Source organism: Apaloderma vittatum, unplaced genomic scaffold (assembly GCF_000703405.1).
Source record: "Apaloderma vittatum isolate BGI_N311 unplaced genomic scaffold, ASM70340v1 scaffold19446, whole genome shotgun sequence".
Classification (NCBI taxonomy): Eukaryota; Metazoa; Chordata; class Aves; order Trogoniformes; family Trogonidae; genus Apaloderma; species Apaloderma vittatum.
Window position 1 is genome coordinate 51,783 of NW_009720330.1, and position 27,951 is coordinate 79,733.

Consider the following 27,951-nt stretch of genomic DNA (forward strand, 5'->3'; position numbering starts at 1 on the left):
TTTTCTTTTTTCTTCAAATATATATATTTCCTATAAGAAAAATGATTTTGTTGCTTGTTTGCTTATTATTAACTGATTGTGGCTCCCTTATGAGGTTCTAAAAAAAAGCAAAAAAGTTGTAAGATGGTAACATGACTGATTGAAAAGCTAGAATGAAAGTGGTTGCCAGCTAAAATTCATGTGTAGCTGTGGGATCTCTTCTCCTATTCTTAGGTTTTGCACCTTTTGCATTCCCAACTGGATGCAGCACAACAGGTGTCTCAGCAGCTGGGCTGGCAGGACACTTTGATTAGACTATTCCTGAAAGAGAACTCAGAGATCCAGATGGGCTTTAAAGAGAACAGATCTGATTCCTCAAGGGAAGAGGAAAAAAAGCCTCAAAAGAGCTTCAGAAACATCAACCTGATAAGACAGAGGGAGACAAAACTGGCAGCTTTACATCCATTAATGGTCTGTTTGATCAGTGGAGTTTAGAAGACAACAAATCCCTGGATGTCCCTGCTCATTTCTCTGTTACGCCACTGGACAATACATCCACGGCAGACATGTCTTTCAGGTCGGAGGACCGAGAAGAATTGTGGCACAGTAATCCTTCGCATTTGAGTTTAGATCTGTCCAGTGTTGACTCCTATGAACTGGCTGACAGTGCGAATCCGATGACGGATAGCCAGCCCAGCACACCGTCACCGACAGAGAACACAAAACCGTTCTCTGGGCAGCCGGACAAAGACCTCGGTGTTATGAACAACGTGGGCTTCACTGCTGATCTTTCTTTATTTGAAAACCAAGGAGTAAGTAATTCACTCCCTATGTGGTTAATTTCTCCAGATGCCTGCAACTTTTTTTTTTTATTTTATCATCTCCCTGAGACATAATTATTCCTTTTTTCCCTGTGCCATCTTCCAACAGAAAAGCAAACAGTGTAGCTCTTTAAAAATGAGTAGGGTTATTTCCTTTTATAATGTGTTGTCTTTTTTTTGGTTGCCTAGTTGGAATAGCTTTGATGATTTAAAAACAAGAGAAAGAAAATAAAAAATACAACTCCTCCCTTCTATATTTCAACATCGTTTACCTTCCAGAGGAGGCATGAAGCTGACTTGCTGTGAAAAAATCAAGGGTAGCTAAAAGTCTGGTTGAAATAACCATGCAGAAGTCAAGTCAGTGCATACTATAACCTACAAACAAGCCTCTCTTTTACTTTTTACATGTATTTACCAATTGGACTTGAGGTTGCACTATTGAAAAATGTGGAAATTTACAAGCGTAGGGATTGGGATGAACACAAAATTCTAGAGTAGAAGGGCTGTAAATATTTATCTTCTTTTGTAGGGAGGTGATAATGAACTCATACAGTTACTTACAGACATCCTACTCTGTATCATGTGGAAAGGCATTGAAAAATCTGATGATGCTGCATGGATTGAGAGAGGACAGGTGTTCTCTGCACTCACCAAACTGGGTATAACTAATGAATTGCTGCGACCTTCTGATGAAATAAAACTCAAGTGAGTGTACAGTTCAAGGATGAATTCTTTCATGCCTTTTGAGGAAAACCAGAAAAAGTAAGGGGCATTAGTGAAGCTTGGAAGGGCTGGATGTTTCCCAGCAAAATGTGTTCGTTGTTTTTCTTTCCACATATTGTCAGAAGTATATTTCACTACTTCAGTAATGTTGTGTGGCCATAAGATTTTTGCAAGTGTATCACTGGTTTCATGAGCTATTCAAAATCTCTTTTACTTCATTGGCTTACTGAGCAGTTATGTCACAGCAGACTAAGAGATGCAATTAAATACTTAATTGGATTTTTTTTAAGCCACTTATTCTTAGAACATGTGATAATTACTTTGGGATTTTGTTTTCTATGCAGCTTGCTGGAGAAGATGTTAGAATGGTCAGTCACAGATAACAGAGATTCAAAAGCTCTCCCTACACATGCTGAAAATGCCTTCAAACTGTTGTTAATTGTGCAAGATTTCCTGCAGGCAGAAGGGCTAATAAATTCAAATTTATGGACCGAAAAGGTATAGTAACTGCATAATGGAAGTACTGTATATAGACTGAAATAGTAACGAAAAAGTTGTCAGCTTGGATACTATCATCCCTTCTAGGCATATGTTTTTAAACTATACATGTTAGAGAGTAAGGGTGTTTAATGGAATGGAGTAGATTGCCCTCTAACAAGGAAAAACACTGTGAATACTTGCTGTAGGGATTAATTTTGCCAATTAAATAGACCTGTGAACAGTACTCTTTATTGCAAATTCAGGTCTTCTCAGACTGTAAAAATATTTAGAAAATGTAGGAGCTAACGAAACAATGCCATGTGTAGCCTAAGCAGATTTTGCACTGTTTATGAGCATTCCTGACTCACTGTGTTCTGAGTAAAAGACCAGCCAAAACCCTGCTCGGTTGCAAGCTGAGAAGCGTCACTTCTGGACTTTGACTTGTGTTGGAATTTCAATATGATTTTGTGCTTATATATGCAAATAGTTCAATTATATGTGTCCAAGTCGGAAACTTGAGATCTGAGGAAGAAAATGACTAGCAAACATAATAAGCAGTAAAGAAACTTTCTGTCATCTGGCTGTTTGTCCTGCCTTTTTGACATACATGCTGTAGACACCCATGATTTGCCTCAACATTTACATAGTTTCGGTGGTGGCCTTGCTTCCTTCAGAATCTGAATTGTCATTGCTTTTCCATTTTTCAAGGCTAAAGATGAGAGGCATTATATGGAAACCATCATTATGTCACAATAAATCCTTAAAAAATCAGACTTTTAAGACTCTTTTTTAGAAAAAAAGATGTAATATTAAGAGTCATCAACACAGTAATTCCTAGGCTGTTCTTCAAAATGCTTGCCTATAAGAAAACATAGCTTCATCTTAAAGCTTTTAATTGTTTGTTTTTAAAAAAAGTCTCTTCTTGGTACAGGCTTTGCCTTCTGGTGTGATCTAGCTTTGTGAAATCTAATTAGAAATGAGATCTGAACTTTGGAGCGATGAGAGTTGTGCTTATTGCCATCTCCGAATTGAATATAACACTGCTTTCATAAATCATCTTTCACTGTGCCTAGGGAGAGTTTAGAGCACTGTAATATTGTAAGCTGGACAGTTTTCAGCCTGCCACAGAAGAATTAATGAGATTCTGGAGCTTAAAAAAAGACTGATTTTACATTTGAGTGATTTATTACAGAATGTATCAAGATGTATTATTTTTAAGCAAACATGTCTGGATAGTGAAATGCGCTATTTGCCTTGTGAATGCCTACCTTTCACAAGGCTTCCATCACTTAAATTATTGAAATACTAGCGGAAAGGAGTGCCTCCTAATTTTTTTATTTATTTTTCAAAAGACATTAATAGTGGTCATGAAGTTTCAAGCATTTCACTAAATCAGATATTCATTGAAGAAGCCTCTTTTTTCCATCTCAGGGTACTGTGCATATTGCTATAGCATGTGAATTTATAGGAGCAGTACACTCAAATAATTTAATATACAAAGTGAAAGAATGAAATAAAATCCTATATATACTGAATCTGGAAATTGCAAGATGGCATGGTATCTGTGCAATTAATAATAGTGTCTTTTCAACTGTAGTAATCCTGCTCCTGCAGTCTCTAACTTTTCTAAGGAAGTAGCATTTACTTGATTTAAATTATAGGACAATAGTAAGCATGTCTACTGTATGCTGGTTTTGGCTTTATTCGGGGAAGATACTTGAGTTAACATACTGGACTAGATAGATTTTTTTTTTTTTAATTTTTTTTATGAGGAGTTGTTTGAAATTACTAGTTGAACTGCAGTGTTCTGAGAAAATTTTCTGGATTTGAGTAAGTAAGAAGTGTGAGCACAGCCTCTTCTTCAGCTCTATTGTGTCTCCAACTGGAGTAGCTGCTGGTAATTTTTTCATGCAAATCTTCTTTTCTTTTTATTTTTTTTAACTTTAGCTCTTGGAAGAACTAGTGACTCTCATGGATAGCCTGTCAGTGTGGTACTCTGCTGGCCTAGAAGCAGTCAGACTTTCACAGGTGCAAGTCCAGTTGCTCCTGGGATTCATTGCACAGGATAACTTACAGGTTTGTTGTGAATTCCTGCAAGTGGTGCTCTGCTTGAAGTGCACGTTTGATGTAACTGCTGTGGTTTATGGGGGAGCTGTTGGTAGCAGTGTGCAGAGTGGAGTCTCCTTCTCTGGAGACATTCACATCCTGTCTGGACGCGTTCCTGTGTGACCTACTGTAGGTGATCCTGCTCTGGCAGTGGGGCTGGACTAGATGGTCTTTTGAGGTCCCTTCCAACCCCTGACATTCTGTGATTCTGTGACTAATCTAAGTCCTTCATCCTTCTATAGGGATGATTCTATTGATTCTTAGCGTTTGCAGATTTACTCTGCATGAGGAAGAGGTAGAAGACAAGCTGTTTGGAGATGGCATTAGGTAGGCACTAATGGCAGTAAGATAGTGATTCCAGTTGTGACTTATTCTGCCATAAAATACATTTTTTAGCAGTTTCAGGTTTACATATGTTAGGTGCACGTGAACATTTGGAGAAAAGTTAGCAGAGCTGTGCCTGGAATATGAGCCCTTCATTAAAGCCAAAAAAAATGATTCTTAATTTAGGTATGTGATTGTCTTTGCAGCTGTGTGATTCTGGGGTTGCAGCTGACTCTGGTTTGGTCATCAGAGGATGAATAAGTGATCAATGGCAGTATTTGATGGATACGTGCCTTCAAGCTTCCTGGGATTTAGCCAGAATATGTAGAGTGTCATGTGCTAAAAAGACAGATGCTCAAAATTACTATTTTGAGGATTTCCTTAATTATTTGATGTTTATCTGTGTAGGTCTGTGCTATGGCAGCAGCCAAACTAAACACCCTCCTTCAGACCAAAGTAATTGAGAGTCAGCCTGAAGCATGCTACCTCTTGGGGAAGCTGGAAGGCATCCTGAGTAGATCAATTGAAGAGAAGACAGAAACGTACTCGTTTTTGATTCCCCTTGTTCGGACATTGATATCCAAGATTTATGAACTTCTCTTTATGAACCTGCATCTCCCTTCGTTGCCTCCTACCAATGGCAGCCCATCTTTCTTTGAGGATTTTCAAGAATACTGCAGGTCTGATGAGTGGCAAGTTTATATTGACAAATATGTAAGTGGTAGATTTTTCTTTTTTTTTGTATCATTTTCCCCATCTTAGCCATGTACTTGGCTTTGGTGAGGACTCACCTTCAGTACTGTGTCCAGTTTTTGGCCCCTCACTACAAGAGGGACATTGAGGTGCTGGAGAGGGTACAGAGGTGGCTACCAAACTGGTAAAGGATTTGGAACATGTGTTGTATGAGGAACAACTGAGGGGTCTAGGGCCGTTTAGCCTGGAGAAGAGGAGACTGAGGGGAAACCTTGTCGCTCCCTACAGCTACCTGAAAGAACGTTGGGTTTGGTCTGTTCTCCCTAGTGGTGAGTGATAGGACAAGGGGAAATGGCTGTAAGTTGCCCCAGGGGAGGTTCAGGTTAGATATTAGGAAGAATTTCATTACTGAAAGGGTTGTCAGGTGTTGGAACAGCCTACCCAGGGAGACGGTTGAGGCGTGTAAGAGACGGGTAGATGTTTTGCTGAGGGACGTGGTTTGGTGGTATTGATCAGGCTAGGACAAAGGTTGGACTCAATAATCTTGAAGGTCTCTTCCAACTGATATTATTCTATGATTCTAAAGCAGAGGAAATAATTCAGAAATCACGTTGTGCTTTTTGGTTTGTTTTGCCGGAACCAGATTATTCCAAATATGAAGCAGTATGAAGAGAATTCATTCAGACATGATCACGAGCAGATGGCACTTTACTGGAAAGATTGTTATGAAGCATTTATGGTGAACATGCACAAGCGAGACCGGGAGAGAGGAGAGAGTAAGCTTAAATTTCAGGTAAGTTTTTGAGTGAGTGCAAGTTTCTCTTAAAAGAACTGTCTCAAGAGTTGCCTTCCAAATGGTGGAGAAACTGAATTCCAGGATGATCTGATTCCAGTGATTGCAGGCAGGTTGGTTATTTTAAGATTTTGTGGGCAGTGTCGCTATATACCCTTGCAGTATATGTTTTTTAATTCTTTCTATTTGAGTTTTATCTGTAAGCAGTGTTATTTCAGGCCTTTCTCACAGCACAGCAATCTAGAAATATGCTCAACTATAAGCTGAATTTCTTAGATTTATGTTTTGAATTGCTAGAATGTTTTCTCCATTATGAGATGAGTCAGTGTGATTATTTTTTTTAACCCTACTTCAATACAATGAAAACATTTAAAACAATGAACAATTCATATTTAATGTATGGAAAAATGGTTTCTGAACTGATCTTCCTGTATAAGGTTCAGAATTAGAATTTACTGGTAATTACAGTAAATATCATAGCTAAGTTACATTTCTCTTGTTTTCCCTTTGTTGTCTTAATTAGGAATCCCTGTTAGTAAGTCCTTTTTATTCGAGTAACTAAAGGAAGAATGCTGGACACATTTGTCTCATAGGCACTATACCTTAAATTTTCCGAAGTTTTTACTGCTAAGCTTTTTTTTTTATTGTTGTTCCGTCTTAATTTATGAGAATTCTTGCAAGCCATGAACCTATGTTTTCCATGGTCAGAGTTATTTCAGTGCTACATTTGTTTTTAATGGTCTTACAGGAGCATTTTGTGGAACCATTCAAGAGAAAGGCTCGACAGGAACATCTGCGGTACAACAGTATGCTAAAGCAACTTCATAGCCAACACACAGCTACTCTGAGACAGTGGAGAGCAGCCCAGCTCTACTTGCTCTCTGAACGCGGTCCTTGGTCTGAAATGTAAGAGTTAAGTTCTTAAATCAAAGTGATGCTTAGAAGAAGTTTGCTTACGTGGCTCACTTTACTGTTTCATGTGGTTAGAACCTTGTCATGTTGACCCTAATAACCATTCTTAAGATCAGTGATTCTGTTGGAAAAGAGAGGATAGACTTGTTAATGAAGACTTTTAAGTTTTTGTGTATGAAGCTAATTTCAATTTTAAAGAATACATTTTGCCAGTCTAGCTTTCGGGGAAGTTCTGGCTAAAGATTAAGTTAGTTTGTTTTTTAATATTTTAACTGCCATTGTCTGAAAGTGTAAACAGTTTGATATATTTTGGTAGGTAATAAATACTGTTTACAGAGTGCTTTGGAATGATCAGAGCGGCAATATGAAATACAAAATTAAAGTGCAGCTTACTGCTTTTATGTTTTACAATGTACAGATGAATGACCAATATTTTTCTAGATAGACGTTCTTTTGTAATCAGTTCATTCACCTTCTTTTAACTGTTCCTGTGAATATTCTTGTTTTCTAGGAAACAGCATCCTATTCACTGGAAACTTTCAAATGTGGAAAATTTTTCGCGTATGAGGCTAAAACTAGTGCAGAATTACAACTTCAGTTCTCATCAGGATGCTAGTGACCTGAGAGATAACTTAGGTAAAGTTATATGTGCTATGTCACTTGGGATATTTCAGTCTTTACTGAAGAAAGATACACACTTCGTTCCTTGTATTTGTCAGTGTATGGTAGACACTTAAATCTTGTTTTTTTCTTTATTTCCTCTGTAATAAAATGTGGAACATGAGTGATGCTTAGACCTGGAACGGCATCTTGCTATTGAGTAGGATTCATTTCCCCCATTCTTTGAAATGTGTATTTCAGCGGGGAAGAAGTTAAAAAGCTCCTTTGTTTTTAAATAAGCATAGCTTTCTTGTGTAAGACTATTTTTGCAAGGAAAGGAAACAATGGAATTGGAGTAGGCAGGCAGTATTTTTCTAAAACCTTTATAGAGCTTATGATTAAAATGTGTAGATGTGAAGCACTCTGTTTCAGAAGTGTGCCAAACAGCTAAGTAATGTAAATTGTACTTTAAGTTACATGTGTTAGATATCAAGACTCAAACCAAAGAAATAACACTCTTGTAAACCCAATTAAGCAAAAAGCAAGCGTGGAGTATTTCCATGCGTGCTTTAATAGTGTCTGATAGAACACTGCAAAATATTTTCTTGGAAATGTTCACGTAAGAATTCACTTTGAAACAGTTTTCTAATGTGTTTATGGCTTCCCTTTTATGCTGTTACAGTATGACATATAATTCAGTGTAGTTCAGGGAGGTTTTTTCAGTGTTCTGCTTGCTCACAAAATAATTAAGAAATCTGTTTGCTTCTTACTCAGTTAAAACCAGCATTCAACAGTAGAAGATAGACTCAGTAGTTTAGGTTTCCAAAAGTGTTGTAGCAAAACATTTTTTGAGCTGAAATTCTGTTTCTGATAGGTGTGCACCAGACACAGCCCTCTAGTGAGTCTCTGCTTCTGGAGGTGGTGAAGCAGGTGAAAGTGAGTGACTTGGAAGATGATGTTCTTGAACTACCAGAAGAAGACACAGCAGCCAGTTCCAATTTGTAAGTGCAGCAGAACAGAACAGTTGAAATTTGTTTCTGTGCTAGGAATAAGGAGTGAGAAACAGCTTTGGGTTTGATTAGCATACAAAGCTTCTCTCTTTCTTTGTCTGGCCTTAGCAATCCAATCCAGGGCTTTGTAGTAGTTTTGAACAGCAGGAAAGTTTCTCTTGGATTTATCATTGTCAGCAACGAGACATGAAGAGCCTCAGGGAAAAGAAGGCAGAGCAGATTTTGGTGTTTGTGAGCATCTGTGATTGATTCATTACTCACAGCTGGTCTGAAACTGAAGCTGCAGAATTGCTGAGGCTTTTCTGCTATGTACATTGGTGGGAAGGATGCACACACAGGACAGGGGGAGATAGCAGGTGCTTTGCTCCAGCACACGCAGGTATGATGCATGTACGTCTGCGCTGTTGAAGTCCAGTAGAGATGTGGCACCACTTCAAATGATACTGATGCTTTTTCTGGTACTTTAAAGGATCTTAAATGCTTGCATGTGATGTGCCATATCTATAGACTTCTGAGCAACCTTTGTTTCAAACGCTTCTGAAGATTACTTTAGTCACATGAACCATGACTCAGCTTTGCTCTGGGCCAGAGAATTAAAGCACCTAGCAATTAAATAAGAAAGGGGTAAATGGAGCCCTATGTTTTCCTTCTTCAAGGGAGGTCAAGTCCATTGTGCCCAAGACTGAAATATCAAGCCTGAAGAGTGATGCTGTGAAATGGTGTTAGTTAGCCTAGACTGAAACATCCAAGACTGCTGATGGACATAGCTTCAAATAATTGTATATGTTGTACTTTCAATGCTATTCATATTTGAATCTTTCCTGAACTGTATTCTTACTAAGTACTTAAGGAATTATAAAATCTACCCAACCCAGTAACACTTACTGGTATTTTCGTAGGGATGAGAAGGACGAACAAAGTCAGAAAGAAAAGCTAATACTGTCTGAAGACTGTGAACTCGTTACAGTAATTGATGTGATACCTGGCAGGCTGGAGATCACTACCCAGCACATCTATTTCTTTGATGGTAGCATTGAAAAAGAGGAAGGTGAGCATGGTCACTCTCACTTTTCAGTGCAGTTCAGCATCTTGTTTTTAGTGACAGAGTTTTTTTGGGTTTTTTTTGAGAATGAGTGTCAAACTAATTGTGAAGAGACAATTTGTGGTTCTGTACTTAAAATTAACACTATGCTTAGTAGTCAGTGACTGGCTGATCCCTTCAGAATTAAAAATCTGGAACTGTACTTACTCAGCTGTTAAACTGATTCACTAATAATATTTCTTTAAAAATTAACATATTAAAAAAATTAAGTTTGCTGGCTAAATTGCTGAAGTTTGCTGCTAAAATGGCACCTCCCTGTTCTCCCTGACAAATAATGTTTCACTCAAAATTGATTAAACAGTCATAGTAAGTAAATATTAATCATCTGTATTGGTTTAGTGAACTTTAGTAGACTATACACAGTTGAGTATGAAAACAGTGAACGAAAATGGTTAACCAGAAGTGGTAAAATTTTCAAAAACGGTATACAACAAAGTTGGCCTTTGGGGATTTTTAAACAGAAAAGCTTCTATTTGAGCCTGTTTAAGAAAGCAAAGGGGTTTGGTTCATATTTTTTGTCAACAGAACAACATTTATAATATGTCTTTGATCAGAAAGCAGAAGCAAATTCTGTGCTCAGATATTTCTTCCTGCCTCTTCCTTTCAGCAGAACAAGAGCTGAAGTTAATAATATTTTCCTAGCAAAATGGTTGATCAAGCCACATATAAAATTTGCCTTTTCTAAGAATAGTTCAGGGGTGATTAGGAATTATACTGCATCATGTCTGTGTGAAAAGTTTTTGATATATTCCAAGTCAGTAATGAAAGACCTCTTCCTAGGGCTGGGTGTTGATTTCAAATGGCACCTGTCTCAAATTCGAGAGATACATTTGCGTCGGTACAACCTGAGGAGGTCAGCTTTGGAGATCTTCCTTACAGATCAAACCAACTATTTCCTCAACTTCAATAAGGAGGTATGTTTCCCAGACAAGTTCACTGATCATGTTTAATGTCTGGTGTCTTTCGTAATACTGTAACACTAGAAGCAAAAGGTTTACTGGATAGAGCTGTGATGTGGAACTAGACTACAGTCTGTGAAAACCTCAGTCTGGCATCTAGAAACTGATTCATTGTGGAGAGATAAATAGAGTATGATTCTTCTTTCTCCTCTTTCTCTGTTATGATACAGAACAATGATTCAACTGAAACTATTCAACTAAAATTATTCTGCTAAAATACTTAGTGTTCTAAATATCTTGAAGCCAATATAACTTTCTAAATATTCTGTGCAAATTAATTACAAAGCAAAGGAGACTTTCTTTTTACCACGAGATTGGAAATCATTGCTCTTTCTATGTTGGATGGTTTAGGATTAATGAACTTTTTTTTTTCTGCCTTGATAACATTAGTCAGTGAAGCTTTGTGTGTGAGACTAAAGTAAGTTGCAAAAGTAGGGTAAGTTAGACACTAGTAGGTCAGTTTATGAATTGTTCCTATAAAAAGTTGTGTGTGTTTTGTTGGGGTTTTTTTGGGTTTTTTTGTTTGTTTTTTTTTTAAGTAAGTAAAACTTTAGAGTAGTTTTCTAGGGAAAATATTGGTGCCATTTTATTTGAACAGGCGATATTTCTTAGAAGATTAATGTGGCAATATTGATTTTTTGTGTAGCATCTACACAAGAAAAAATATAAATCACTTCATAATATATGTTGCCACTATATCCTGTAATTGAAGGATGTGACATCTATCTGTGTCCAGATGTTTCATGCAGCAAGAGATAGAAGTGTTTAAAAGTGTAACAATTTTCTATTTATTTCACATTTTAGTTAGCAGAGAAGTTGTTTACATGTCGGCTTGAATTTGCAGAATAGTTTTTTTATTAATGCTGTTTTCTCACAGGTACGAAACAAAGTATATAGTCGAATATTGTCACTGCGTTCTCCAAATATTTCTGGGACCAGATCTCCACAGGAACTTTTTAAAGCTTCAGGGTTGATGCAGGTATGAGACTTAAGCATAAATAGTCTAGGCCTTCTGTCATCTTCTTGAAGGAGTCCTGGAAGGTCCTAGACTACTGATTTTACTATTTTTTTTTTTTCCTGCAACATTTAAATGGCAGCTGCCAACTCCTGTATCCTCAGTCTGGCCCCTGAACTTGCACATGCATGTTTTTAAATTGCTATTTATGGGGTTTTGTTTACAGTCAGTGAGGTGTATGGATAGAGCCAGGCTCTGTTGTTGTGATTATGACAGGTGTTCAAACAAAAATGGGAGACATTTAGCAGACTTTGCTTCTGGTTTTAGTGCATGTTTTGGAATTTCTTTTGCTACATGTGCAAATAATTTTCCCTGCTACCTTTTCCCGGTAGGGCTTTCAACAAAACCCTTGTGAAGACTAAGAAGGAGATACAGTCTTAAGAGAATTACTAATACTGTTATAAAAGAATAGTAACAGAATGTCTGTAATTACCCTAAACATGGATACATTTTTAAATTTAGTAAATGTGTTTTTATCTTCGATCTTTTCATGCCACAATTATTGTTTTCCCTAAGGGAGGAAGCTTTACAGATGATTTTTAAATGATTGGAAAAACTTAGTTTTTTCTTTATTTCCCTAACAATAAAAGCTATCATGATGTATAAGTTTTGAGCTTAGAACTCTAATAGGTTCCCCTTTTCCTCAGTACCTATTTACTTGCCATATTTTTGTTTCTTTCATTTCAGTTTTTCTTTTCCTTTTTTTATTCTGAGGCTGCTGATTTTCTGCTGCCCTGTTCTTAAAACACTACTTGCATCAGTCAGGTGCATGATTTCAAAAAATACAGGTAGTGTAGTTGCTGAATCAAAAGGAGAATAATCTTTATTAGGAGATACTAAGTTTGTACTTTCATACCATTCTTACAGCCTTGGGGCTTTCACTTGCCACTAATATCCTCTGGCAGATAAATACTGACATGTTGTGATTTGCAGTAGTGGTAACTTTGATGTAGTGACATCTTTGATGTAGTGACTTTCGTTGTATCTTTTTTTCTTCTTCAGAAATGGGTGAATAGAGAAATATCCAACTTTGACTACCTTATTCAGCTGAACACAATGGCAGGGCGAACTTACAATGACCTTGCTCAATATCCTGTGGTAATTAAATAATTTTTAAGTTTTTTGCCAAAGTTATGTATTTTTTTTCTATTTTGAAGGGTGGATTTTTAACTTCAATTTGATCTTTGACTTTTTTTTCAGTTCCCCTGGATTTTACGAGATTATACTTCAGAAGAATTGGACCTGAATAATCCTGCAGTCTTCAGGGATCTCTCCAAACCCCTAGGGGTGGTAAATGAAAAGAATGCTAAGGCTGTGAAAGAGAAGTGTGTATTTGAACACTTACTTACCTTTCTCTATCTTTTCTGAACCTCTGTGCTAATAAGACATTTTAAAAAAAAAGTTGTGAGATTTTTTTTAAAATTAGTTTTGTAACATAACAAGTACATTTGCAGAAGTTGTGGATTTATTGTTCCTGCTGCATTCGCATTAGTTAGCTTATATGGTAGCGACAGAACAAAACAGCCTTGTGACCCTGAGGAATATGTCAGCCAGATGGTGGCACGATACACTCAAGTGAGTTTGCTAGTAGAACAGGAAATGGACCTAAGTGTTAAATAAGTCTCTTTCCTGCATCCTGACGCGGTCACGCCCCACTTTTTTAAAATTTATTTATTTATTTAATCTTGCAGAAAACTGTCACAAGTCCCTTCAATAATAAATACTCAACTTAGTGACTAGAGGTTTTCTGTGTGTTGTATAAAGTTATAGAAAATCAGACCTGTCTTGCCCTTTGTCCAGTTTCTGACAGCTGATGACAAATGCCTAGGGAAGAGTATAAGAACAGGTATGGAAAGGTTACACCCAATATATGTTTCTACCTTTCAGAAGACTTCTGCTTAGGGACTTTTTAAGTCAGAGTAGAGATCCTCATGTTTAGAGAATGTATTTTTCTCTTGTAGGTTGCTGTGGTTGTTTCTTTGAATCCTTGCCTCCAAAAAGTATAATCTGCATATAAATCAACTGTAGTGCTCACATGTATTTATAAAGATATATTTATTTTGTAAAAAAATTTTTAGATATGAGAATTTTGAGGATCCCCTTGGGATAATTGACAAATTTCACTATGGGACGCATTACTCAAATGCTGCTGGTGTCATGCATTATCTCATCCGGGTAGAACCTTTCACAACACTTCATATCCAACTTCAAAGTGGCAGGTATGCTGTGAGCAAATAAGAAACGCTTTTTTCTTCCTTATCATTTTACTGAGGGAATGATTAAGTGAAACTTGAGTTTTCTGATCCACAGATTCGACTGTGCTGACAGGCAGTTCCACTCTATTCCTGCAACCTGGCAGGCACTCATGGACAACCCCAATGATGTCAAAGAACTTATCCCAGAGTTCTTCTACTTTCCAGAGTTCCTAGAGAATCAAAATGGTAAACTGACTGCTCAGAACATTCTCATAGAAAAATGTTCTTGTATTCTGCAGAAAATAACCGTTACAACCAACTGTGAATGCTATGGAACACTTCTTATTTAATCTTTATAGTGTGCTTGTAGAAATTACTTTATCAATATGCTGACTTCAAACTGTTTAATGGAGACACCAGTTGTATTAAGCAGTAGCCTAAATGTTGTCTAAAATTCAGACTAGGGGTTTAAGGATAGCTAAAGATAGTGTTGTTTACTTAATGTAAAATATCACAGATGCTCATCTAGGTGTTTGAAAAAATTAGCAATAGTTATTGATTAAATAGTCAGGAACAGTTGATACACGTTAATTAGTATTCTTTGTTCTCGGTTCATTAGGTGGTAGAGTTTGGAAATCTGCAAACGTGTCAAGTCTTCTATTTGTCTTAGCCAACCAGCGTATTCTCTCCTTGTTACTGTTATCTTCCAATGCAATGTCAAGGCACTCGATTTTAGAGCCATGTAAGGTTTCAGTACCTATCAGAAGGAGGGGAAAAAAAAAAGGTGCTTCATATAGAGTGCTGATAGAAAAGATAGCATCCTGCATTCTAATACAAGACTCCTAGCCTTTTTTTTAATTCACATTTATTGCATAAGGAATTGTTTCTCTGCCTATTAGACAATTAAAAAAATTGTTTTGTATGTTTGTGCTAATGATAATTTAGTCTGCTAGCTACAGTCCACAAGAGTTCTAAATTATAAAAATTAAAATGTCCACATCATGCTTTCAGAAGTTATTTAAGTGAGATTTAAGATTTCGTGAAAGCCTTGATTCTACAATTGTTTAAACCTGTAAGTAACATCAGTCTTAACGTCAGGGAAATGTTTTGGACTCTTAATTCTGGTAAAACAAAGCAAATATTTACAGGTAGATGTGTAACTTATTAATGCTACTTTTAAGGTTAATATTTCAGCTTCAGAGTCGTGCTTTGGACACTTGTTATCCTGTATAATTTTAAAAATTGAGAGCAGAACTTAGCCTCATATTGCAGTGGTAGGATTATTGGAGATTTACAATAGGAATTTTTCAACATCCTTCCCTTGCATTGAGAAAAGATCTTGTTTTAGTCTTTACTGAGAAATCAAGATAACAGAAATATTTTGTAGAAACTCTTAAAATTCTCCAAATTTTTCACTAGGTTTTAACTTAGGTCAGCTTCAAATATCCAAAGAGGTGGTGAATGATGTTGTTCTCCCCAAATGGGCCCACTCCCCGGAAGACTTCATCTATAAACACAGGAAGGCTCTGGTAAGGTGATGCTTATATGTGTGAAGTAATGATGAAGAAAGTACAGTTAGACATTGTCGTGGTGGCTTAAGTGTAAAATGCTGGGACTGCTTTTGAACTAGAGTTCTGGCTGCATTTAGCATTACAAGAACTTGCCATTAAAAGCACTGTGCATGTTGATAAAGTGCTCAAAAGAAAAAAAGAGCCTGAAGGTAACAATTATTTGCTGCCTTGGGAGATAAACTACAGAATTAGATGGGTTTAGGTGTTAAAAGCTTCTCTTGCTTTTTGTAGATTATTCTGTATGATACAAGGGAACTAGCAGCTTACCTTCCCTTGCACAGTTGCATTTCAGTAGTCTAGATGTGATGCTTTTCGCTTTTACCTGGCAGTTACTGCCCTTAACAAACACAGATCTTCTTATGCTTCTGCCCTGTACATTGGTATATACCTAGTTTGTGGATACTCTTAGTTTAAGAATTAAATCTCTTTCACAGAAGACAGTAAATCCTTCAAGAAGGAGCAGTACTTTCCTTATTCTTTCAAGAGTGTTTTTTTCCTTCTAGGAATCTGAGTATGTTTCTGCTCATCTTCATGAATGGATAGATTTGATTTTTGGCTACAAGCAGAGGGGACCAGCTGCAGTGGAGGCACTTAATGTGTTCTATTATTGTACTTACGAAGGTACAAAGCAGTGTGCTCTCTTGTTATTGTTGTCAGAATTGTGGATTTTCAGTATTAGACAGAAAACAATTTGTGAGCATGCCATACTGCAGCATATGGTAAGGGAACAGAATTATAGCTGAAATATGGCAGCGTAACTTGTACATCATCAGATGACCAGAATATTTGATGCTTTTTTTTTAAAGGGTGTGTTCTGGTTACTTGTAGTTTTTTCTCTTGAAAGTGTTTGGCAGTTTTTGTTAGTTTCTCATTTGCTTGCTTTCAAGCATTTGTGGAAGAGGTTTCTTGTAGTTTAGGAGTCAAGGCAAGTTTCTTAGAAACAATGAATACTGAATATAAATGTTACATCTGTTAATTCTGAAGTTGAATTCTGTGTGACTTTTGTGTGCATCTTATTGCAAGCATGAAGTGTATTAAATTAATTTGAAAAGACAAAGCTTGCAGTTCTTGCACTTCCAGATACACTTAAAACGCCGTGTGCAGAGGGGAATTTTCAGATTGTATTTTATATGGAGGCATTGTTTGGAGTCTTTTCTGGGGTAAAAGGTCATAGTGCTGCAATTAATTTAAGTTTTGCAACATTTGTTGACTGTATCAGTTCTAATAAGTTATTTGGATTATGTTCTTTTTCCTTTTTTCTACCTTTCATCGTTCTGGTTGTGATCCAGGGGCTGTGGATTTGGATGCTTTAACAGATGAAAAAGAAAGGAAAGCTTTAGAAGGGATGATAAACAATTTTGGGCAAACTCCCTGTCAACTGTTAAAGGTAATGCTCTTTGTTGCCTCTCATTCAGAACTTTGTGGTTAAATCCAATGGAGTTACAAAGGACTTCTGAAAAAAATGAAAATATAATGATTTGTAAGATAAGGGTTTGTAATTTTAGGCATGTTAAATCTTTGCCATATTACCTTTACAAAAAGGTCACGCTGATGGAAATTTAGTGTACTGTTTTCAAAAGTAATTATTTTACTTTAAGAAGGGAAATTAGGTGCTTTAGGAGTCTGTTTTCCCATTGATTGCCAGTAAGATTCTGAGCAAATGGATAAATTTGTCTAATTTGACATTCCTTCAAATATTGTCTCCTAGGAGCCCCATCCACAAAGGCTGTCAGCAGAAGAGGTAGTGCAACGACTAACTAAAAGTGATACCTCTACTCTGAATCTCTTCCAACACCTCACTGAACTGAAGTCATTCTTCATAGAGGTAGGTGTGTTACTTGAAGGTCATGACCTAGATGAAAATAAACTTGCTTCCTATCTAAAGAAAATATTTTGAAGTGCAATGTGTATAAAATCAGCTCTGTCTTTCTAGTTAGACCCATAGAGGTTGAATCCCATAAATTTATAACTGCTTGTGTGGGTTTTGTTTGAAAGTTATGTTAGTCACCACACCAGCAAAGCTAAGAACATCACCTGTGGTTTCTGACAGCTTGCTGAATGTGGTAGCTAAATGCACTGATTCAGGTAGAGCCAGGGTTTCATTTCTGGTGTTTGCAAGAAAGCGTACCTGTGTGAACTGAATCCGAGCATGCCGTAGAGTACTGTACAGGTCTGATGTTGATTCCAGAGGCTTTGGGTCTTGCATTTCATAGGTTCTAGATTTGTCGTCTAGCTCTTGGATGTAATCTGACCAAACCCATGTCCTTTCTCTTAGGGAATCAGTGATGGTGTGCCCATCATCAAAGCTGTTGTCCCCAGGAATCAGTCACGTTCCTTTATTTCTCAGGGAAGTCCAGAGATCTTGGTGAGTTGCATGTGTCATTACTTTTCTTAGTCTGTAGTCATATTTGTGCTTTTTTTTTTTTATGTAGCTTATAGAGAAACACATCTTAGCTGTTCCTGTTCAAATCCATTCCTTGAACCTATAATTAATGTCACTTATAAATGAACTTGTCTTCTGTAGAGGAGCCAAGCTGATTTGTTGAATGATGAGACCTGAGTCTAAGTTGTACAGTGGTGTATTGCCCATGGTAGCAATCAGTTTCCTAGTGCAGTGTAGCTCAGCTTTAAAATGACAGAATTGAGTTATTAGTGGCATCATTACATTTATCATTACTTTCCAATGCCAGTTAGCTCAGTGGTTTGAGCGCGGTGCTGACAACAAGGACCAACACTGAGGTCACGGATTCGATTCCCGCTCGATCCCCATGTGTTGCCTGGTCTAGTCGAGAGGTGGCATCGCTGCCCAAAACAGGGAGGTTGGACTAGATGATCTCTAAGGTCCCTTCCAGCCTAGGCCATTCTATGATATAATATGATATGATATCATATACACACTAAAGGCCCACTGTGTTCCTAAAATAAACTTTTACACTGACTAATACAGGTGTTGGTACTATGGCAGTTGGCCAAATGATCAAAGGAGGAAAATGTTTTTGTATTTAGATCTGTATATGTGGTCTGCATACTGGCCCCTGTGAAATAGTACCAAAGTTTCATAGGAAAGAGTATTCTTTCTCAATATTCCTATTTTGTAGGTCTCACTTATTGTCCTGGCTTAATGTGATATATTCATGTCATTTGGAGTTTGGGCTGATTTTTTTTTTTTTTCCCCTAACAAACTTTTTTAGGTAACGGCAAGTCTGAACTGCATTATTGGAACTCATGGTTGGCTACCTTATGACAAAAATATTTCCAACTATTTTACATTCATCAGAGATACCACAGTGACAAATCCCAAGTAAGCAAATGATGAGGAGAAGCGCAGATGAACACATCTGCAGTACAGGAATTGCTTAACGATCAATGGATTGTACTATTCTCATTGGTTGAGTTTTCACTTAAGAATTCAACTTGTGATGTTCGAAAATATTACCTCTAATCTGTATTACTGTTCCAGTAAAGAGTTATGTAAGTGGCATTGCAAGGTTCTAAATTCTTAGAGCTGCTTCTAATTTTTTTCTAATTATCAATCATAACAACTCATCTTGGAATCTGAGATGGGCAGTCTTCACACTTTCTTACACTGTAGTGGGGGTGTATGTGGTTGGTTGGTTTCTTTGGTTTTTAGAAGATCCTTTTTTTTTTTTTTGATGTTACAACACTTAGCAGGGGTAGGATACAGAAAGTGAAAAATACATTAATCTGAACTGCTCATTGTTTGCCTACAGAACACAACGCAACATGAGTGGTCCTTTTGCACCAGGGCTGGAGATCACCTCTAAGTTGTTTGCAGTATCTCATGATGCAAAACTACTCTTCAGTGGAGGACACTGGGACAATAGCATCCGAGTGACATCTCTTACAAAAGGCAAGCTGATTGGACAGCACATCAGGCATATGGGTGAGTAACTCTTTATATTGTGAAATGTGTTGTACCTTGGCATTTGGTCTTTTTGGAAAGAATTACAGCCAGTGCGCTTGAGCAGATGAGCATAGCAGTTAGGAAGGAGTGACAGCGTAAGAAGAATATCTGTACCGTGGTTACATGTAAATATACTTGAGCTTGACTTTTTAGTTATTGTGTTGATGGTAGTTTCAAAATAAGATTTGGCCGCTGTTTTTAGGTAGCAAAGCTGATTAAGTCATGTTGGTACACCTGGTTGTACAATAGCTTTGGGGTTTTTTAACAGTCTCATCAACCCTTAGCATAGTGGAACATTTCATGCTGAATGTAAATCAGGATACACTGCTGCTGTATTGCATGCACATTGTCACCCTGAGAAATTAGTCTTAAATATCTGTGTGTTGACTTCCTGTTTTCTTTCCTTTATTTAGATATTGTGACCTGTTTGGCAATAGACTACTGCGGAATTCATTTAATTTCAGGCTCCAGAGATACTACCTGTATGATATGGCAGATAGTTCAAGTTATTTAAGCATACTCTGAGAAGCAGTTTCTGAATGCTTTTTTGTGTTTCTCTGTTTTGCTATGACAATTTATTGATTTCCTTTATTTTAGGTATGAAGGGAACAGTCTGCTGAAGTGTATTAGCTTTGTAATTTTGTTACTCCTGTTGTCTTCTGTGTTTGAAATATTCACCATACCCATTAGTTACTATGTAGCTGAAGTGCAGTATTTTAGAGACACTCTTAAAGATTTCATAGAATATTTTCAGGATAGGCGAATATTATCCTCCACTGTATGGAGGCAAGAAGAGAGACACTGTTTTGAGACTACTGGGATTAGTCATAACAGTGTTGATAGGTGAAGATTTTTACATTTCTAGGCTGCTATTCACTCTGGTAGTTGGCATTTTAGCATTGTGTTTCCTCTGTGGGGGAGTACTGATGACTACACTAGGAGTTAGCAAAGACAACACTAGTCTGTTACCTGGGTTTACACTGGCATTTTAGAATTCTTTAACGTGGGTCTTGTGGTTTAACACAATGAAAGTGGTTGCATGATGCACGTGTGCATTTAACACTCAAAATGTGAGGCCATTTCCCTTGTTATGCACTTTAAATGTTTGTTTCTGCTGCATTACAGATGGACAAGTAGAATTAACTGCAGGGGTAGCTGTCATGTTATAGACAGTGCATTTGCTCAGGTTGAACTAGAGTTGGCACATTAAACCAGTACAGTGGTGCGTAATTGAGTGTGCTTTTGTGGAAGCTGTCTTTATGGTGAGACTATTTATAATGCTTTCAAGAAGTACTTTGTACCAGTGATGTGTGGTTAGATGAAGGAGACCTTAGTGCTCACAGTATTTTTTTTGTCTCAAGTGAGGATAAATGTTGGAATTTTTTTAGTTTAACTCATGCTGAAAAGATAAATAAATAAGTCATCCTCTAGAGGTTATTTAGAATTGCCTTTTCTTTGTATTTTTAATGGTTTTTTTTATGACAGGTATATAAATGATGATGTGCATGTTGTAAATTATTCTTATGAGAGTTTTATTTTGGTCACTACAAAGTGACAGCAGTGAACTGCATACTGCCACTTCCATTCCACTCATCTGCTCTGCATTGTTGCCTTCCTTCCCAGTTCTGTGTATTCACACTTGTTCTACATTCCCGCATGCTTCAGGCTTTCAGGGCTTGGTTGGCAGTCACATGTCTATCACATAAATGAGAATATTCTCTGCAGAACTATTCACTGTACCTTCTCTGTAAGTGCAGGTCTTGCCTTAGAACTGGTTTGAGAATAAGTCTGTTGCTGACTGTACTCTCACTGGAACAAAAGTACTAAATAATTTTGACACCCTGCAGTCATGTGAGAAAATCACTATTTTTAATGAGTATTATTGCAAGATTTCCTTTGCATATTATATTACTGGTCATCATGAAGATTGTTTACTTACTTTTCCTTTGAAAATGAAACAGGGTCGCTGTAATTGTAAGCAAAATAGCATTTCACAATGGCTGTGAAGGTAGTGCTTAATTTTAGTGTAAACTGTAAGAACTGGACAAGCCCAGATACACAAGTGAAGAAAAAGGGGAAGAAAAAGCAGATGAATGGGTGGGTGAACAACTCCTGTTAGGACTGCTTCCTGTGGTCCTTGCACACCTGAGCATCTGAGGGGATAGAAACAGATGAGCTAAGTAACTCCGTCTTTCACATCCACATAGTAACTGCATGTTCATTGATTCTTGTGATTTCAGTAAATAGGGCTGCTGACATAAAAGGCAATAAATTGAAATTGGAATGGGTGAGTTATGCCTTTGGTTTTTGGCCTGTCTCAAATAACGCGTTTCACACAACTGATACTGAAGATACCAGAAATTTATTTTTTGTTTGTCCTTCAGCTGCAAGAGAATGTGTCATTGCACTTTTTGTTACTCTCAGGGAGGAGTGCCTGTAGGCCTGGCACCTAAGCCGTTACAGATCCTTTATGGGCATACTGATGAAGTTTCGAGTGTTGGCATCAGCACTGAACTGGATATGGCAGTGTCAGGATCCAGGGTAAGCATCTTCATACTTTTCCCTTCTTTGCCTTTTCTCTACTCAAACTATAGAGCATGTTTGAAGTTGATTAAGAATAATACAAAAAAAGTGAGTATTTAATTATTTATGTACTTTTTCTTCAGCCTTGTGCATCAAGAAGATATATACCACCTCCTTTGCTGCCTGCTTATGTCAGGCTGTCTCAAAGTGCTCTGCACAGAATAGGCCTTAGCTACCATGTGGTATCACTCTGCACAGATGAGCTTTAGTATGTGTGGACTTTTGGAGACCTTAAGCTTTGCATAGAAGCAGTTCTAGGATTCTTCCCTGCTTGCTTAACCTTGAAGGTTCTGTGCAGCTTACTCTACCTTACTGTATTACTACACTGGCAGGCTGCTTCCGTCTTGACTCTACTGCACATGATGCCTACTCATAAATGTGACCTATGAAATGGCTGATTTACTGCCTTTCCATCCCTTTGTGCCCTGTTTGTGTGTGGTTTTTCATATGGCTGTATTACATGGCCTTGAGGGGAAGACTTCTTTATGTAGAGTTCCTAAAGCCTAGAAGTCTCGATCTCCAGCTAAGGATTTAAGTGCTTTCAGAATATTCCCTCTGTGTTTAAATGCTCTTCCTGTGTGTTGCGGTAACTTACGTGCTGAGTAACAGCTTTCCTAAATTTGGTCTCTGCAGGATGGGACTGTTATTGTCCGCACTATTCGGAAAGGTCAGTATGTGAGGACTTTGCGACCACCTTGTGAGAGTTCTCTCCTGCTGACTGTTCCCAATTTGGCTGTGTCCTGGGAAGGCCACATAGTTGTCCACACCAGCATAGAAGGAAAGACTACTCTTAAGGTACTTATATTCATGGAATACCTGGGGGTTTTTTATCCTTGCTTCCTAAAGTAGTGAGGCTTTTTGAGTATGCTGTGTCTGTTTCCTGAATTTCTTAAATTTTGCTAGCCAGTTTGAGTGAAATGTGATTAAATTGCAGACACACTGCGCTCCTGCAAGTTTCATGAAAATGTACAAACACCTGCAGGGAATATGCCCAAGCATGCACTGTTGTATCTTCCTGGGAGAGCTGCTTTGAAATGGAAAACTAGGGGAAACAAGTTCCACTGTGCACAGAAACAGAGGTTTATAAGGGGAGCAGTAATTCCTGGGTGGAAGATGCCCAGTGACTACACTGATGTTTCCTAGTTTGGGATTGGAGTGATACCTGTAAGGATCATAGTGTATCTTACTCTGTCTGTTGAGCAGCTGTGTAGTTACTTTAATAAGGGTAGAGCTCTTATGATTTCTGTGAACGTGGGAAGTTTCTTGGAAGACACATTTATTGCATGTAGACATGATAACTGCATTGGGAAGATGAGAAGAGACCAAGGTATTGTCAGGCTGGAAGAACTTAAGATGTTTGTGTCAGCTGCATCTTTAATTTGTCAAGAATTCATCACTTTGTCCAGAAAATGCTCAGTAGAAGTATGCCTGTTTCCCTCTGCTTTTCAGTTTGGGGTGGCAGAGAGGGAGGATGCCAGGAGGGCTGGAGGTAACAGTGTTCCCTTCCTTCTTCCCAAAAGAACCCTTTTGAAATAGGGACCTGTCCATTAAATCCATGGATATTTCCAGAAAATTTGGAATTTATTAGATGGATAAGTAAGATGTTACGATGTTACAGTAAGAGGTAGTGAGGAATAACTTCAAAAATTTCCATGCAGGGAATATGTACACGTTACAGGTAGGCTGGGTACTTCTACATCATTCAACAAGGAATCTGTTGTCGGCAATACTATGTGCAGGTTATTGCCAAAGTTAGCTCCTGTTAGTGAGCTAAAGATGCAAATATTACACTCCTAATCCAGTCAGTCTTCTGCGACAAATTTATTTTTGATCTATTCAGGATAAGAATGCATTACATCTCTATTCTGTCAATGGAAAATATCTGGGTTCTGAGACTCTGAAGGAGGAAGTGTCAGATATGTGTGTGACTGGCGAGTATATTGTGATGGGCAGCTTACAGGGATTTCTTTCCATACGAGATCTCTACAGGTAACGTACCACCATCAGTAGTTTATTACCGAGATGCAAATATGAAGGCTTACTGAGAAAAGGCTGTGTAACGTGGACTTTGTTTGGTGCTGTATGTGGTAGCCATTGCTTTTTTTCCTGTGTTCCTGAAAAACCTCTTTTGCGGGGAGTTAAGATAGGGAGAAAAATAAGAGGTTGTACTAGACCTTTTTCTTCCTCTTTATCCCAGTTATCCATCTAGAACTGACAGAATTTAGGAAGAGCTGTGTCTGACATCTGCAAGCTGTGATTGTGCCCATGCCTGATTAGTCACTGAGAGCTCAGCAACTGCAGGATCATGCCTCATGTAGTTCTGTGCTGAATTTTAAACTGCACTTACTGCTGTGCTCTGTAGATCTTCATTGCTCTTCAGAATGGGAACAATCTATGTCGCTTAGGCAGTTGTGTTACTGTTCTTCAGTGAAAATGTCTTAATGTATTGACTTACCCATCCATGCCTTTTCTTCTCGTTGAAGCTCTATTGAGCTCCATATAATTGAAAGTGCAGACTGGGTCCTTGAGAAACTGTGTCTTATAGCGCCATCTGTGGACAGCAGTTTCAACTGCAGTGCGATTCGTTGCAATACGCACAAAAAAATGCATGATGTGCTCTCACTGTTGTGTTTTTTTTCATTTCAGCCTGAGTCTGAGCATCTCGCCCTTAGCCATGCGACTGCCAATTCATTGCATTTCTGTCACCAAAGAGTATAGCCACATCCTTGTTGGCTTGGAGGATGGCAAGTTGATTATCGTTGGTGTTGGCAAACCAGCAGAGGTAAAACCCACCATCAAGAACTTTTTCTACCGAACAGTGGGAAGTTCACTTATTTCTGCTTTCCAATTGAGCAAGAGATCTCCTCTATGGCAGGGTAAATTTAAGAGCAAGTTTCAGTTTACGGTGGGAAAGAAATAACTTTTGAGACTGCTCTGCTGAAATTTCTCTGTAAGAATCAAAGATAATAGGGATTGCAGATGGGAAGCTCAGCTGGACTAACTTGCAGACTTTATAATTTATATCTCAATAAGCAAAGTCATAGTAGCTAAACTTTTCTGAACGTGATAGTGTCGTCAGCCACTTCTTGATGAAGTAATTTTCCAGAAGAAAACTGGAAACGAAAGAGAGCAAGATACTTTCTTTTTTATGGTTTCTGTCAGGTAATCTTTTAGTATGCGTTGACTGACATCGGGGGGGTTAAGTCTGTAATTGCAGTGCACAAAGAACCACTTGTGTAGGTTCCAAATATGCTCTGTGCTCCATATGGTGAATATAAACTTGTTGGTACTGCATATGCAATATCAAATACAGAGCATCCATCTGTCAAAGAGCTATGCCCAGTTTTTCTTGTGCAAAACATAGGTTTTGCTTTAAGTATTTCTTGTCATGACTTTCAAAGTACTTGAGTTAGTTTAAACCTGCTTCTTTCTATAACCCAATCTCTGTTGTGCTGCAGTATATTTACTTGAAAATGTGATTATCATTTTTGCATGACCTTTAGTATGTGCCAGAAAAGTGTGTCTTAATTTTATACTTTAATTGTAAAAACAGAGCAACTTTATCTGCCAGTATTTTAAAATACTTTAGCTAGGAGATATAGTTTAATATTTGAAACAGGCTTCACACAATGGTAGTCTGATTCTGTTTGCAGCAGATGGGTAGGAAAGGTTTCCATTGACTTCAGTGGGAGAGCTTTTCCTGCTGTAGAATTGACAAAGAGCTGCTCATGATGTGGTTACACGTATATTTGTAACAGCAGTTTTAAAGTCACTGTCATTTCTTCCTATTCAATAGAAGAGATCTGTTGTAGGCTGAAATTTATGTGTATCATTAGACTGAAAGCTTTTTGGGGGTTTTTTTTCAGTTCTTAATCACATCTATTTTTCTAACTATTATGGATAAGGTGTTGTTTCAAAGATTGGATTCCTTTTATGAATATAGAGGCTTTCCAATATTTTTTTTATTTCAGAATTTTCTGTTTATAATTCAGTCGATCTGCAAGCTTAATACCCATGTAAATAGATTTTTTTAAAAAAAATTATATAAGGAACAACATTATGTCCCAGATTTTCTAGTTTTCTATAATGCTATCAATCAATATATTTGAAAAATATGTGTATGTGGGGTATTTATTTGTTGACTGATTTATTTGTAGTTTGGAAAGAATATATTAATTACTACAATTTTATGTTTATACAGAAGACAGTGTTGTAGTTCTGGCTTTTGGTGGTGGTACTGATCCTTAGGATGAAGGGAACAACCAACCTTCTTTATTGTGCATAAAGTGAAATGCTGCTTGCTGTTGAGATTGGCCTCTAGTGTTTCTGCATTGACAGTATCCAGTATGAAGTGTAGTAAACATTTTTGTATTTTTAACAATTACGCAGCTGTTTGGGATGTTGCAGAAGTCTAAGGGATGTTCACCTGTTAGCATTGATCCCTGTCAGGACTGTGCCTTTTCTAGAACACTGCTGCTGTAATGATACGGTTCTTAAGCATGCTTAATTTGTCGTACTAACTGCTAGGAGCTGTTCTCAAACTTGCGCTGTTAAGGCATGCATCGCGTTTATTAAATTGCAGGAGGTTTCATAACCTCATCAGCTGCCAGGCTGATCACTACTGGCCAATCATAAGCCTTGTACTCAAGGAGTAAATTAAAATGGTTCCTTATAAATTGTTGTCAGATTGCAGACCTACCAGATGCTGGATTTCATATGGTCTCTGGTTGCTTGTTATTTATCTTCGCTTATGAAATATTCAGAATTATTTCTGGTTTAAATTTTCCTCTCAGCACTTCACCCAGGATCTTTGGAAACTGTAATAATTTTACATCAGGAGATTAACTTTTCTCTCATTCCTTCATTCTGCCATCACTATCCTGCATTTTGGTTATCTTGTCCTTTTCACTTCTAGCAGTTTCTGTTCGGAATCTCTGAAATAAAATGTTCTTTCTTCTGATTTGGTTCCTTTCTGCTTGACATTCACCTCTTTTTTTTCCTGGCCATCAAAATAGCAATGTAAGCACTGTTTCTGAGCTTTTTAAAGTATTAAGTAAGCATTACTTGGCAATATCCCTTTAACTGGTCAAAATCAGAGAAAACTGTGATTAGTGTTGTCTGTTGTTTTTTGTCAGTCCTAAGAATCATGCATAAGTGTAACTTTTAGTTTGTTTTCAAATAATTTTTGTTGGTGTGATTTTGTTTATGCAGTACATTGTAGTGTCTGCATTTCACCGAATGTGTCTGAATTCCTTTTTAATTTATCCACCTTATCCCTTCCCCCTCCTTTTGTTTCTCTGAATTACTTTTAAACAGATGCGCTCAGGTCAGCTTTCCCGAAAGCTGTGGGGATCGAGCAAACGGCTCAGCCAGATTTCATCAGGAGAGACTGAATATAATACTCAAGATTCCAAGTGATTGCTGCTTCTACCTTCTCTCATGGATTCCAGAAACATGCTTATTCTTTTGGTCACTTTAAATATATATCTCAACTTTCAGGGGCTTGATTCTTGAGTCTATTGAAGATAAACCTGTAGTAGAGGTATAGTAACGAGCATATGTACTCATGCAAGTTAGCTTGCTTGCATATTTTTCCTTAACTGTGTTGATCTGGTCACTGCAAAATCCTTCTTTAAATAGCTGCTAAAACTGTGTTTCAGAACAAAGAAAAGAAAAAACAACCAAACAAACAAAATACCCAAAACCCCCAAACATCCAAACCCAAGCCTGATAACTGAGTTTAAGATTAATAGCGTTTGATTTAAAGCTGAATAGGGCCCGATGCTCCTTGATCACAAAGAAGATATTTGGCTTTCCTTTGACAGCATTGTGAACAGTAAATGAAAATTCAGACGGTTGCAGCAGTCCGATTCAGAACTGGGATAACTGACAGTTAGGACCTTTCAAATATGTTTTTTAGCCTCGTTAACAATTTATTTCAATTTGTTCCTGTAAATGGCTATTGCTATAATCTGTTGTGTAGTTTCAGTTTTAGGATGTTCTGCAAGGAACATCTGTGTTGCACTACTTGTTTATCAGAAATTGTTTAAAGTACAGACATGAATACCTGCAAAGGAGTTGAAGATGGTGAAGGAGCTGGAGGTATGAAATGCTTGCTGCTGAAAATTATTTATATTGTTAAGTAAAGACATACACCAAG

General features: G+C 37.6%; 1 protein-coding gene across 1 annotated transcript in view; it reads left to right on the forward strand.

Moving 5' to 3' along the window:
* LOC104275124 (neurobeachin-like protein 1) overlaps window positions 1-27,209 on the forward strand; it is a 78,541-nt gene extending 51,332 nt beyond the window's left edge. The window contains 30 exon segments of the mRNA XM_009870987.1: window positions 214-376; window positions 379-791; window positions 1,330-1,505; window positions 1,868-2,021; window positions 3,951-4,079; window positions 4,842-5,147; window positions 5,770-5,919; window positions 6,668-6,825; window positions 7,343-7,467; window positions 8,306-8,432; window positions 9,341-9,489; window positions 10,324-10,457; window positions 11,380-11,481; window positions 12,520-12,615; window positions 12,718-12,842; window positions 13,596-13,736; window positions 13,828-13,958; window positions 15,132-15,241; window positions 15,787-15,904; window positions 16,573-16,670; window positions 16,992-17,108; window positions 17,559-17,648; window positions 18,475-18,584; window positions 19,015-19,187; window positions 19,622-19,713; window positions 21,633-21,749; window positions 22,425-22,586; window positions 23,632-23,780; window positions 24,438-24,573; window positions 27,108-27,209. Of these exon segments, the coding sequence (XP_009869289.1) occupies window positions 214-376; window positions 379-791; window positions 1,330-1,505; window positions 1,868-2,021; window positions 3,951-4,079; window positions 4,842-5,147; window positions 5,770-5,919; window positions 6,668-6,825; window positions 7,343-7,467; window positions 8,306-8,432; window positions 9,341-9,489; window positions 10,324-10,457; window positions 11,380-11,481; window positions 12,520-12,615; window positions 12,718-12,842; window positions 13,596-13,736; window positions 13,828-13,958; window positions 15,132-15,241; window positions 15,787-15,904; window positions 16,573-16,670; window positions 16,992-17,108; window positions 17,559-17,648; window positions 18,475-18,584; window positions 19,015-19,187; window positions 19,622-19,713; window positions 21,633-21,749; window positions 22,425-22,586; window positions 23,632-23,780; window positions 24,438-24,573; window positions 27,108-27,209 (4,353 nt within the window).
* Window positions 27,210-27,951: the final 742 nt, after the last annotated feature.